Below are 13,754 nucleotides of genomic sequence, written 5' to 3'. Positions count from 1 at the left end.
GAGTCCTTGGGGTGTTGGTGTCTGAGGATCTAAAGGTGAAGAAACAATGCGACAATGCGACGGCTGTGGCCAGAAGGATGCTAGGCTGCATAGAGAGGGGGGCGTAACCAGCAGAAGAAAGGAGGTGTTGATGCCCCTCTACAAGTCATTGGTGAGGAATAAACTTCCTGAGCCCCTACGTCTTGCCCCATCCTTGGCCACCTTTAAATCTAGACTGAAAGCCCACCTCTTTAACATTGCTTTTGACTCGTAACCACTTGTAACCACTCGCTTCCACCTACCCTCCTCTCTTCCTTCCCGTTCACATTAATTGATTTGATTACTTTATTTATTTTTTGTCTATTAGATTGTAAGCTCTTTGAGCAGGGACTGTCTTTCTTCTATGTTTGTGCAGCGCTGCGTAAGCCTTGTAGCGCTATAGAAATGCTAAATAGTAGTAGTAGTAGTATTGTGTTCAGTTTTGGAGGCCGTATCTTGCTAAAGATGTAAAAAAGACTGGAAGCGGTGCAAAGAACAGCTACAAAAATGGTATGGGATTTGTGTTGCAAACCGTACAAGGAGAGTCTTGCTGACCTGAACATGTATACTTTAGAGGAAAGAAGAAACGGGGGTGACGTGATACAGACATTCAAATATTTGAAAGGTATTAATCCGCAAATTAACCTTTTTTGGAGACAGGAAGGCGGTAGAACTAGAGGACATGAATTGAGGTTGAAGGGGGGCAGACTCAGGACTAATGTCAGGAAGTATTTTTTCACGGAAAGGGTGGTGGATATGTGGAATGCCCTCCCGCAGGAGGTGGTGGAAATGAAAACAGTAATGGAATTCAAACATGCGTGCGATAAACACAAAGGAATCCTCTTTAGAAGGAATGGTTCCGTGGAATCTTAGCGGAGATTGGGTGGCAACACCGGTAATTGGGAAACAAAATGGGAGCTGGGCAGACTTCTATGGTCTATGCCCTGATTCTGGCTGAATAGATAGGGATGGGCTAGAGTGTAACTTTTAAGGGGCTTCGACATTAGCTCCAGAACGTAGTACAAGAACACTGCTGAGTAGACTTCTATGGTCTGTGCCCTGAGAAAGGCAAGGACAAATCAAACTGCCGAGCTGGTTGACCGTGGTCCTGTGCACTGCTGCCGCACTCCCCAGCCGGAACAGCCTGGGCGCGTACTGCAGTGCTGACCACGGGACCGAGTCGCCTAAAGGACCGACCATCTGGAAAGGAAGTCGCAGCGCCGACGGGAGAGTCCACCAGCCCTGCCCGTTCCATCCCGCCGATCCAGCGTCTGCAGTGGCCAGCTGCCTGCCTGCTCTGTTCCTTCCGCTTCATCTGCCTGCTCCAGCTCGCTCCACTTTGCTGACCCAGCTTTTCCCTGCCTGCTCTGATCCATCTGCCGAATCCGGACCATCTGCTCAGCTTGCTCCAGGACACCTGACCCAGTTTCTACCTCCTGTTCCATCCACTCCGCACGTTCCAGCTTCTTCCTGCTTGTTCCAGTCCGCCTGCTCCAGCGTCCTGCTCGTTCCAGTCCATCTCCACCACCCTGTTCCAGTCCGTCAGATCCAGCTTCTTCCTGCTAGCTCCAGCTTGGTCCAGCCCGCCTGATCCAGCTCGTCCAGCTTGTTCCACTCCATCTGACCCAGCTTCTCCCTGCTCGTTCAAGTCCATTTGAACCACCCTGTTCCAGTCCGTCGGATCCAGCTTCTTCCTGCTGTTCCAGCCACCTGCTCCAGCTGTTCCAGCCCGCCTAATCCAGCTTCTTCCTGCTTGTTTCAGCCACCTGCTCCAGCTGTTCCAGCCTGCCTAATCCAGCTTCCCCCTGCTCGTTCCAACTTCTCCAGCCGTTCCAGCCCGCCTAATCCAGTTTGCTCCAGCCCGCCTGATCCAGCTCCCCCTGCTCGTCCCAGTCCATCTGCTCCAGCCTCCGTCGGATCCAGCTCTTCCTGCTCGTCCCAGACCATCTGCTCCAGCTTCCGTCGGATCCAACTCTTCCAGCTTGCTCCAGCCATCTGCTCCTGTTGCTCCAGCCCACCTAAACCTGCTTCCTCCAGTCAGCCTGATCCAGCTTCCCTGCTCGATCCAGTCCTTCTGCACCAGCTTGCTCCAGCCCGCCTGATCCAGCTTCCAGTCCATCTGCACCAGCTTGCTCCTGCCCGCCTAAACCTGCTTGCTCCAGTCAGCCTGATCCAGCTTTCCCTGCTCGATCCAGTCCATCTCATCTGCACCAGCTTGCTCCAGCCCGCCTGATCAAGCTTCCAGTCCATCTGCACCAGCTTGCTCCACCCCACCAGCTTATCCAACCTGCCTGCTCACCCACTCCCTACCTCTCTCACTACCCATGGCCCCCTTTCACATTCTATTCCTCGCCCTATCCCTCCCCAATCTCTTCCCCCTCCCTCCGCTGTCTACCACACGAACTCACTACCCATCCCCCCCGTCCTGCCCACTACTGCTATACCCTACCTACCCCTACCCCCCACCACCTCACCATCCCTACTGTCCTCCTCCTCCTTCCTAGCTCTCAACCTCCAACACCTCCTTCCTGCCATAAACCCTTCCCCATTCCTCCTCAGCGCATCCCGCCTTCGGCGCCCCACCTCCCCCACCCTTCTCCGCTCTCTCTTGCTCCTTCTCCTGCTATCCGCGGGAGACATCAATCCCAACCCAGGTCCACCACACATGTCCTCGTCTCATCCATGCAAACGTTCCCGCGATATCTCCAATCTCATCTCCATTCCCCTCCCCCTCCTTCCTCCCTCCCCTTCTCGTGTGCCCTGTGGAATGCCCACTCAATCAGCAACAAACTTACCTTCACCCATGATCTCTTCATCTCCTGTTCCCTCCATCTGCTCGCTCTAACCGAAACCTGGCTCACCCCCGACAACTCTGCCTCAGTCGCAGCCCTTTGCCACCGAGGCTACCTTTTCTCCCATTCGCCCCGCACAGCTAGCCGCGGTGGCGGCGTTGGCCTACTACTTTCGCCCTCCTGCAGTTTTCAACCCCTCCTCCTACCACAGTCTCACTGCTTCTCATCCTTTGAAGTCCATTCCATCCGTCTATTCTACCCGCTGCCACTCCGTGTTGCAGTCATCTACCGCCCCCCTGATAAGTCCCTCCCTTCCTTCCTTACTGACTTCGATGCCTGGCTCTCCGTTTTTCTCGAGCCCTCATCCCCATCCCTCATTCTTGGTCTCTTCAACATACACACTGATAACCCATCTGACTCATACGCTTCTCAATTCCTCACCCTAACCTCCTCCTTCAACCTCCAACTGAGCTCCACCACCCCTACTCACAAATCTGGTCACTGTCTTGATCTCGTCCTCTCTTCTACCTGCTCGCCCTCTAATCTCGCACCCATACTGACTTCATTCACTACAAATTCATGCTATCCTCCTTCCAGTCCTCCCTATTCCTCGCCAAACAGGACTACTACACTCATTTGACTAATTCCCTCAGCTCTAACCCTCGTCGTCTCTTCGCCACCCTCAACTCCCTCCTCAAAGTGCCCTCCGCTCCCACCCCCCCTTCACTCTCTCCTCAATCACTGGCTGACTACTTCCGCGACAAGGTCCAGAAGATCAACCTCGAATTCACCGCTAAACCTTCTCCTCCCCTTCATCCTATCTCCCACTCCCTCAACCAACCAACCCAGGCCTCCTTCTCCTCTTTTCCTGATATCATCGAAGAGGAAACCGCCCATCTTCTCTCCTCCTCAAAATGCACCACCTGTTCCTCAGACCCCATCCCCACCAACTTACTTACCACCATCTCTCCCACTATCACCCCTCCCATCTGTCATATCCTCAACCTCTCTCTCTCCAACGCAACTGTCCCTGACACCTTCAAGCATGCTGTTGTCACACCGCTTCTCAAAAAACCTTCACTTGACCCTACTTGTCCCTCCAACTACCGCCCCATCTCCCTCCTACCCTTCCTCTCCAAAATACTTGAACGCCGTTCACAGCCGTTGCATTGATTTTCTCGCCTCTCATACCATCCTCAATCCGCTTCAATCTGGCTTTCGCCCACTTCACTCGACAGAAACGGCATTATCCAAAGTCTGTAATGACCTGTTCCTCGCCAAATCCAAAGGTCATTACTCCATCCTCATTCTCCTCGACCTATCCGCACCTTTGACACTGTCAATCACAACTTACTTCTTGACACACTGTCCTCTTTTGGGTTCCAGGGCTCTGTCCTCTCCTGGTTCTCCTCTTATCTCTCCCATCGTACCTTCAGAGTACACTCTCATGGTTCTTCCTCCACCCCATCCCGCTCTCTGTTGGAGTCCCTCAGGGTTCTGTCCTTGGACCCCTTTTTTCTCTATCTACACCCCTTCCCTGGGCTCCCTGATCTCGTCTCATGGCTTCCAGTATCATCTCTATGCTGACGACACCCAGCTTTATCTCTCCACACCTGACATCACTGCAGAAACCCAGGCCAAAGTATCGGCCTGCTTATCCGACACTGCTGCCTGGATGTCCAACCGCCATCTAAAACTGAACATGGCCAAGACCGAACTTCTTGTCTTCCCACCCAAACCCACTTCCCCTCTACCTCCACTCTCTATTTCGGTTGATAACATCCTCATCGTCCCCGTCTCATCTGCCCGCAACCTCGGTGTCATCTTCGACTCCTCCCTCTCCTTCTCTGCGCATATCCAGCAGATAGCCAAGACCTGTCGCTTCTTCCTCTATAACATTAGCAAAATCCGCCCTTTCCTCTCTGGGCACACCACCCGAACTCTCATCCACTCTCTCATTACCTCTCGCCTTGACTACTGCAACCTACTCCTCACTGGTCTCCCACTTAGCCACCTATCCCCCCTTCAGTCCATTCAGAACTCTGCTGCACGTCTTATCTTCCGCCTGAACCGATACACTCATATCACCCCTCTCCTCAAGTCACTTCATTGGCTTCCGATCAGATACCGCATTCAATTCAAGCTTCTCCTACTAACCTACAAATGTACTCGATCTGCAGCCCCTCCTTACCTCTCAACCCTCATCTCCCCTTACGTTCCTACCCGTAACCTCCGCTCTCAAGACAAATCCCTCCTTTCAGTACCCTTCTCCACCACCGCCAACTCCAGGCTCCGCCCTTTCTGCCTCGCCTCACCCCACGCGTGGAACAAACTCCCCGAGCCCATACGCCAGGCCCCCTCCCTGCCCATCTTCAAATCTCTGCTTAAAGCCCACCTCTTCAACGTCGCCTTCGGCACCTAACCTCTACACCTCTACCCAGGAAATCTAGACTGCCCAACTTGACATTTCGTTCTTTAGATTGTAAGCTCCTTTGAGCAGGGACCGTCCTTCTTTGTTTATTTTGTACAGCGCTGCATAACCCTAGTAGCGCTCTAGAAATGTTAAGTAGCAGTAGTAGTAGTATACATATAAAGTATCACATACCATATAAATGAGTTTATCTTGTTGGGCAGACTGGATGGACCGTATAGGTCTTTATCTGCTGTCATTTACTACGTTACTATGTTACCAGTCATATTGTCCAACAGATTAATACTACTGCAAGCAAAAAGTTCTTAATAATTAAGGGCTCTGTTTACTAAGCTGCGCTAGCATTTTTAGCACATGATAAAATTAGCACGCGCTCAATGATAGTCACCCATATGTTCCTAAGGGCAACTTAGCGTTTAGCGCGTCCTAATCATTAGTGCGCACTAAAAACGTTAACACGCCCATAGTGCTGTTTAGTAAACAGGGCCTTAATTCTATTCATCCTTTAGTGTGATAAGGAAACAGGATTTCTCATCCAGTATAAGGCCACACTGGATAACATGCTGGTATACTGAAAGCATTCTCAGAGGTAATCTTCGAGCTATCACACTGCTGTCAATTTAAACCCAGCATGTTTTGTATGGGTCCCTCTTTCAAGGTCACCCATGCTGAAGAGACATCTTTTCCTTTAACTACAAATTACATTCTCCAAACAGTAACTGATTTATCTGGGGAAACAAAAGCATGCTTGCCCAAATGTTTCCAAATTAAGGTTGCAAGAGTACAGATCACTTGACAGCTAATCTGGTCAAAGGAAAACACTGCTACTAAAGTGAAGGTTTGAAAAGCTCCTACTCACATTTCTTTCTCCTTCCCACCCTACCCCCAAGCCAAAGAACAGTAATGTCACAGACTGGAACATTCATGTGATCAGCCCATGTACTAGACAATGACTTCTATCTATGGAGGTCTCCATCCTGTGAATTCTCAATCTCATACAAAAGGAACATCTAAAGTCTGAGCTAAGACAACATTACAATATTGACCAAGCCCAGGAAGATTAAACCTACTGTTAATAAAAATAAATAAATCTATTTATTTTTACACTGAGGTAATAGACACGCTAGTTGGTTGTGTAAGGGAGGAAAAAAACCCACCAGCTAAGTACTGAACCTCGCTAACAGTAAGGTTGATATTTAAAATTATTTGGTTAACTTCAGTTATTTTAATTTTGATTACATTGTACCCCGCCTTGAGCAGTCCCTTATTAGGCAGGAAATAAATAAATTGATGGCTTTGAAACTTTGAAGCTACTAAGGGCTAGATTCTACATATGGTGCCTGAAAAATCCGCACGGAATAAATTTCCACCTAAGCGTATTCTATAAGCAGCACCTTAGATTTAAGCGCAGTATATAGGAGGGGCGTATCTGCTATGGGGCCACAGGGGCCTGGCCCCCGCAGATTTGCCCCTGGACCCCCTTATCAATGACACTCTCAACCCCCCTCCTCCTGCCGTCACTCACTCCGCTGTTGCACCTCACCTCCCTTTGCTGGCGGGGGACCCCAACCCCCGCCAGCCGAAGTCTCCGTCCTTCCTTCCTTCCTTTGTTTGAGATTGGTGGTTTCTGACGTCCTGCACGCACGCACGTACAACGTGCAGGATGTCAGAAACCACCAAACCCAAACGAAGGAAGGACGGAGACTTCAGCTGGCGGGGGTTGGGGTCCCCCGCCAGCAAAGGGAAGTGAGGCGTGACGGAAGGAAGGACGGAGACTTCGGCTGGCGGGCCAGCCCCCGCCAGCAAAGGGAGGTGAGGCGCGACGGCGGGAGGAGGGGGGGTTCAAAGTAGTTGGAGCTGTCTTCCGCGAGAGGGGGGGTTTAAAGTAGTCGGGCGGGGGGGGGGGGGGGGGGAGTGGTGGCGTCGTCATCTTCGTCCTCAGCGGGGGGGGGGGGGGTCAGTGCCGCCGGGGGGGGGGGGGGGGGGCTAAAATGTGTCCCCTCTCCTCGGCTCTGGCCCCCCCTACCGTTGAAGTTCAGATACGCCCCTGGTATATAGAATACGCTTAATTGCTATCCCAGCACTTAGAACTATGTGCATCCACTTACACCAAGGGAAACGTGATATAAATACTGGCACGCAGATTTAGGCGCATAGAAGCATATTCTATAACTGTGCGTAAATTTTGTACCTCTCACGAAACACCCATAACCATGCCCCTTTTTGGCTCTGCACATCAGAATTTCGGCATTTTGCATTACACAATAAGCTTAGCGAGTTATGTGCATAAATTCTAATTATTGTCAATTAGTTCTCATTATTGCTTATTAAGTGCTGTTTAAAAAATGCCGATTGGTTTAAGCCAAGCCAATTAAATTACCAGCGTTGTTATAGAATATGCTTGGATTTCAGTGCGGAATTCTAGGCGCGATGTCTAGAATCTGGCGGTAATTGTCAGATATCTTCAGGCAGGCTGGCAGGCATTGCAGGGGTAGAGCTAAAAGTAGTCTAATTAGATGCCCAACTTTAACGGGATAAGTTTCCGTTCAAGTTTAGGGGTGCATATTCAGTGGTACTAGTTACTGGTAAATGGATAAGCTGACAAAGTCTGCTTAAAAATATCCAGATAAGTCATCTGATTATCTTTAAAAAGGTTGAGGTCCACTGAATATCAGCCCCATTACTTCTAGACCAGGCTTAATAAAGAGTGACAGCAGAGTGCATGGAATCTAACACAGACTCCTTTTGCTGTTTCTAATATATAATCAGTATTTAGAGGACTCCAATTTCCAGTGCTGGTACATTTTTCAGGAGAATTTTACTAAACATAAATTAGACATAATCATAAAATAATTGATTGTGACATTAGCTGAATGGCTCTACGCAGAACTGACAGGTTAGGTTCAATTATCTGATAATGTTCATGGCTAAGGACACAATTGCTTACAGAAAATGTATTTTCTACTTGTTTTTTGAAGAACAAATCAATAGTAAGACAAAATTAATTTTTATGTTCAGATAATACACACTGAATCAGAACTGGCTAGAAACTGAAATACCCCTACCAATTTGGATTACTCTTTATAACTTTTTTCCCAGGTTTTTTAAAATCTAGTTTTCATTATTGAATATAAACATTGCTTAACCAAAACACAACAGGACGGAGAAATTTCTGGTTTACACTGCAACTTATTTTTCTAAACAATCCTATTTTTAATGAAAACTGTCCCATTGTCTATACTCACAGTATGATTTCCATATTGGAGGCTGGTATTCTTCAGCATCTAGAAGACAAAAGTGAATAAATATTAAGCAATCAATTAAACTATGAAGCTGTCTTTTACACAGTAATGCAACGTCTCAGAGAAAAATTAATATTTCATTATAAAGATTCAACTTTGTATTTTCAACACAGAGCACTTCCAGAAAGGATAGTCATTTCATCGTTACTTGTGGTCAGTTCCCTGCTGTTGGAAATACAGTACAGTCTTGATTATCTGAACTTCAGTAATCTGACCATCCAGCATATCCGACAACCCCCCCCCCCCCCCCACGGTGACATCACTGCATTTACTCTATTAAAAATCTTTGTTTTAGAACAATTTTTGAAAATTGGGAACTCTATGCCTTTGTTTATGCATTGTTTGAGGGGTTTATATAATGTTTTCTGTATTATCCAACTCTTCAGTTATCCAACAACGGGTCGGTCCAGTTTAGGTCAGAATGGGGCATAGCCAGACCTCGCATTGGGAGAGGGGGCAGAGCCCACGGTGGGGGGGGGGGGAGCACATTTTGGTCTGCCGCCCCCCCAATTGCAGGACATGAAGGGGAAGAGAGAGCAGGGCAGGCAACTCGGCGGCGCCACAGACCGGCAATGGAGAAGGCTTCAGCTGGCAGGGGTTGGGAACCACCACCAGCAAAACTAGGGGCCTGGAGGAAATTTTGTGGCCCCACGTACCTACGCCACTGGGTCAGATAATTGAGATTGTACTGTATGAAGGAGCATACTAGTCTAAGTTTTAAAGAACACTGTGAAACAGAGGGCTCCTCACTCAGAGACCAAGGTGATGTAAAATGAGTTTATCTTGTTGGGCAGACTGGATGAACCGTACAGGTCTTTATCTGCCATGATCTACTATGTTACTATTTGGAAAGTCCAGAAAATTTAAAACAAATGGTATTAACCCAAATCTTGAATGGAAGTTATGTAAGAGGCGAGAGAGCAGCAATAAAGGGCACACAATGAATTCTCTGAAGTCCACCTGACTACAAGCTGCAGAACACATTATCAGCCTCATTATAATATGTATGAACCTCATATCCCTTTTCAAGTTAGGATTAAGGACTACACATAACAGATGGGCCCAATCAAATTCTGGAAGAAAATACAAGACAAGAGAAATCTGACTACTGAAAACTTCCTAGAAGCCTTGTCCTACCCTCATGTGGATGAAAAGATGAGGACAGTGACAGCACAGGTTGAATGCAAGCTTAGCAATGGCATTAGAAAAAATGACCCCTCTAAAGAAAGTCCTATGCTCCACAAAACAAATGTTCCCTGTGGTTCTCCCCAAAACTGTGGAACCTTAAGCATCAAGGATTTCAACTTGAAAGAAAATGGAAAAAAATCTCATCTAGGTGAAGACAGGCTTAACTGTAAGAAACATATGACAATGTACCACCAGGCCGTATCAACACTTAAAACAAGCTGCAAATTCAACCAAGGAAAGGTTTTGCCAGGCTTTCTAATGCCTTTGACTAGAAGATCAACTTTATGTTCTCGTACGGTCACGGATTCCTCCTCAAAGTTTAAGGTAGAAGATACCAAGGATATGAGAGCCTGTAAATCTTCCTTATGAAAAATCCTCACCACAGAGGGATCCTCTCCAGGAAGGAGCACATCTGCAACTGGATCCACAGATCCTAGATCCTCTGAGAATTCTGCATCCCCCGTGGCATTATCCTCCTCCAGGCAAGGCATGTCAGGATCTGTATCTGAAGCCAGGTCATCCTCTAAACTCCAGGACACCAGAGGCCATTTGAGTAAAAATTTCCAAAGAATTTATCTAAAATGGCCTGTAATCCTTGGTCCCAACAAACAATACATGCTATATTTTTCTCATATATTTTAACACAGATTTAAAGACATTCACATATTTTCATCAAAAATTATCCCCAAATCTCCCTCCCAAAAAACAGAGGCATCCACTTTATTAAACTGAACATCGCCCCATGCAAACCCCCGAGCAATGCCTGCTCAAAAGAACCAAATTTAAGGCTCAGAACTGGCCCATACTGAAACCTTGTTTTACCACAAAATGATTTTTGCAAAAAACTTTAATGAACTAGCCCATCTCAAGAAGTTCTCAGTAACCTATAAGTACCAATATATTTCACCAAAAATTAACCCCTTAAACCCTAGCCTATTGGAACAAAAAAGCACAATTTAAAAACAAACTGAATAAAATCTTGAGCCATCACTCCCCTTACCATGCTCCTCAAAGGGTCCTCACTCAACCACCATCACCGGACTGGTAGTGGGAAAACACCATGATTTACCACGGAGTAATTGCTGGCAAACCTGAAATTGAGGCCAATATGGGCCCCTCCACTGGCCACCAAGGTCTCACCCTGGTCATAGGATGACCCAGAAAACCCCCAGAACCATGCAAAAAAACATGGAGCCAGGTAAACATTTTTTTAAAGGTTTTTACCACTGGTTACATTAACAAGCCTGTTGTACCTTGTCTATCAGGATATTGATAATGGAACCCAGGTGAAACGTACAGAAAGGTATGTCTGGCATAATTTACAAATCATACCAGCAAGGGTTGACTGGAACTGTAAGTAACATCTCTAGGGTATTAATGTGCTGGAGAGAAGAAGAAGAAAATGATGTAAATATGTTGGGGCCACCTGTATATGGAAGTTTGTTAATCTTTTGCTTCATCAACTGGAGTCAAAGTAAAATTTTGTTTGATTCAATTTTATAATCGGTGTGGACTAAGTTATTCACAGTACATAAAGTCTGGTGTAGTGATTGCATCGGCTTACCAGGTTAGACCTGAGCCCGGCCCAAACAAAGAAATATATTGTGTGCCCATTTCCCACTATCCCAGGCTTATACTAATCAGCAGCCTAGGTGTGCATAAACATGAAATACAAAAAGGAAGAATGCTCCAAACATTTTCTGTGCCTGCTCTAGGAGGCAGGTTTTATGAACTATATGATACAATAAAAGGCAGCTGAAAGTTATTTTCTGGTCAGCAAAGGTGGCACGAGAGGAAAGAAATGCACTAGCTTCTATCTTAGAAGCCCAAAGCAACCACAGTACGAGAAAGTGTGTGACGTGGAGGGGCATAATCGAACGCGAACACCCACCTCCATGGGCGTCTATGTCCGAAAACGGGTATGTGAAGAGGCGGGACAGACCATATTATCAAAAAAGATGGGCGTCCATGTTTTGTTTCGAAAATACGGTTTGGACGGACCAAATGTGATGGATTTGGTCCCTTCTGAGATGGGCGTGTTATTTATTTTAGCGATAATAGAAACTAAAAACGCCCAGCTCAGAAACGTCCCAATCCAAGCCATTTGGTCGTAGGAGGGACAAATGTACAACACTACCATAGCTCTTAGGGGTGAAGGGGGCAACTACATGTGGGTACAGTGGGTTTTAGAGGCCTCCCATTTACCACCACAAGTGTTACGGGTGGGGGGGGGGGATGGGCCTGGGTCTGCCTGACTGAAGTGCACTGCAGTACCCACTAAAAGTTCTCCAGGGACAGGACTTGTTGTTGGTGTATAACCTTGGCACAGCAGTTCACACCTGAAGACTAATCTCGCTGAAAACGTCCTTTATTTGAATAAGCACCTTTATTCACAGTTAACTGCAGATCAGAGGTTGTGCCCCACTGGCAACGAGTCTCGCTGGTACTGAGATTAGCAGTAGGTCAGAGCTGGCAGAATGGTGTACAATGCTGTAACGTGGCTAACACATGAAAGGGATCTAAAACTGGCTTACACAAATGGCCACTATATCATGGACTACCGGAAACAAAACAGGGCACACTCTGACCCAGTAAGCAGAGGGAAAAGCACCATGGGAGTACAGCCTACCAACTACCAACATTGTGAGCATTTAACACAAGCTAGTGGAATCACGGAGCCCAATACCCTACACCCACTACAATGCATTGCTGATGTGACTCTGCAGTGCCCTTAACAGAAAAGGTGTCACACTCACCCGAGACCCACATCAAAACCAGGGAAAGGCTGTCAGAGGATAGAACACATTCTGCTGTCATGGAGGTGGGTACGGCATTTGAGGCTGGCATACAGGCTGGGAAAAAAAGTTTGTAAAGTGTTTTTTTTTTGTGGGAGGGGGTTAGTGACCACTTGGGGAGTCAGGGGAGGTCATCCCCGATTCCCTCCGGTGGTCATATAGTCAGTTGGGGCACTTTTATGGGACTTGGACCTGAAAAAAAAGGGTCCAAATAAAGCGGACCAAATTCTCATCATAAACGCCCTTCTTGTTTCGATTATCATCAAAAGATGCCCATCTCTCCTCGGGCGATACCCACGCCCCAGTCCCACCTTCGCTATGCCTCCAACACGCCCCCGTGATCTTTGTTCGTCTCCGTGACGGACTGCAGGTGAGGACGCCAAAAATCGGGTTTCGATTATACCGATTTGGGCGCCCATGGGAAACGGACGCCCATCTCCTGATTTGGGTCAAAATATGGGCGTCTTTCTCTTTCGAAAATAAGCTGGATACTGTCACTACAGAAGTCTACACTCCTTGAAATGTTCCTCACATTTACGGGCTTGCATGCATTTAAATGAGTTTTTTTTCCATCCAACACACTCCACACCTCTTATAGGAAAATGTTTTATTGGGGGACAACATAACACCCCAAAAACAAATATAACAGTCTAGATACCATGGGAACTGAATACTAGACATACAGTGTGGGTATAGGGGGAAAATCCAGGCTCCTGATTCATGGGGTGGGGTGTTAGGCAGGGGGCTGTCTCTACAGGACCTAAAACTGTGAGGTACTCTCTTCTTCCTCTGGCTCTAACAATTTCTGAGGAGTAAACATAGTTCACTATCCAGACTAGTCTCTGAATACACAGTTCATTACCATGATTTCTTCAAAGTAAGAAGGCCAAACTTCACTGGCTACCAGTGAAATAAAGGGTTACATTTAAAACTCTATGTCTGATCTTCAAAGCCCTTAAAGGAAATGGCCCCGAGTACCTGAAAAATAATAGGACAATCTTGTACACACCTCCACTGACACTAAGGTCCTCTCAAGGACCATCACTAACCACACCCTCTCCAAAAGGCATTACACGATGTGGTACCCACAAGCCAGCCTTCTCCGGAGTAGCCCCCACACTCTGGAATGTATTCCCTGAAAGGCTCTGCTTAACGTAAGACTATCTCTACTTCAGGAAGCAGGTTGAAGCTTGGCTCTTCAACCACGTCTTTAACGGAAATAGTAGCT

General features: G+C 47.3%; 1 protein-coding gene across 1 annotated transcript in view; it reads right to left on the bottom strand.

Moving 5' to 3' along the window:
• Window positions 1-13,754, bottom strand: part of CHN2 (chimerin 2) — a 505,884-nt gene that overhangs the window by 297,029 nt on the left and 195,101 nt on the right. Inside the window, exon 2 of the mRNA XM_030202483.1 lies at window positions 8,487-8,525. Coding sequence (XP_030058343.1) covers window positions 8,487-8,525 — 39 coding nt within the window. The remainder of the gene's footprint in view (window positions 1-8,486; window positions 8,526-13,754) is intronic.

Source organism: Microcaecilia unicolor, chromosome 1 (assembly GCF_901765095.1).
Source record: "Microcaecilia unicolor chromosome 1, aMicUni1.1, whole genome shotgun sequence".
NCBI classification, from domain to species: Eukaryota; Metazoa; Chordata; class Amphibia; order Gymnophiona; family Siphonopidae; genus Microcaecilia; species Microcaecilia unicolor.
Note: the sequence above shows the minus strand (reverse complement) of the source record. Positions and strands in the feature narration are given on the sequence as shown.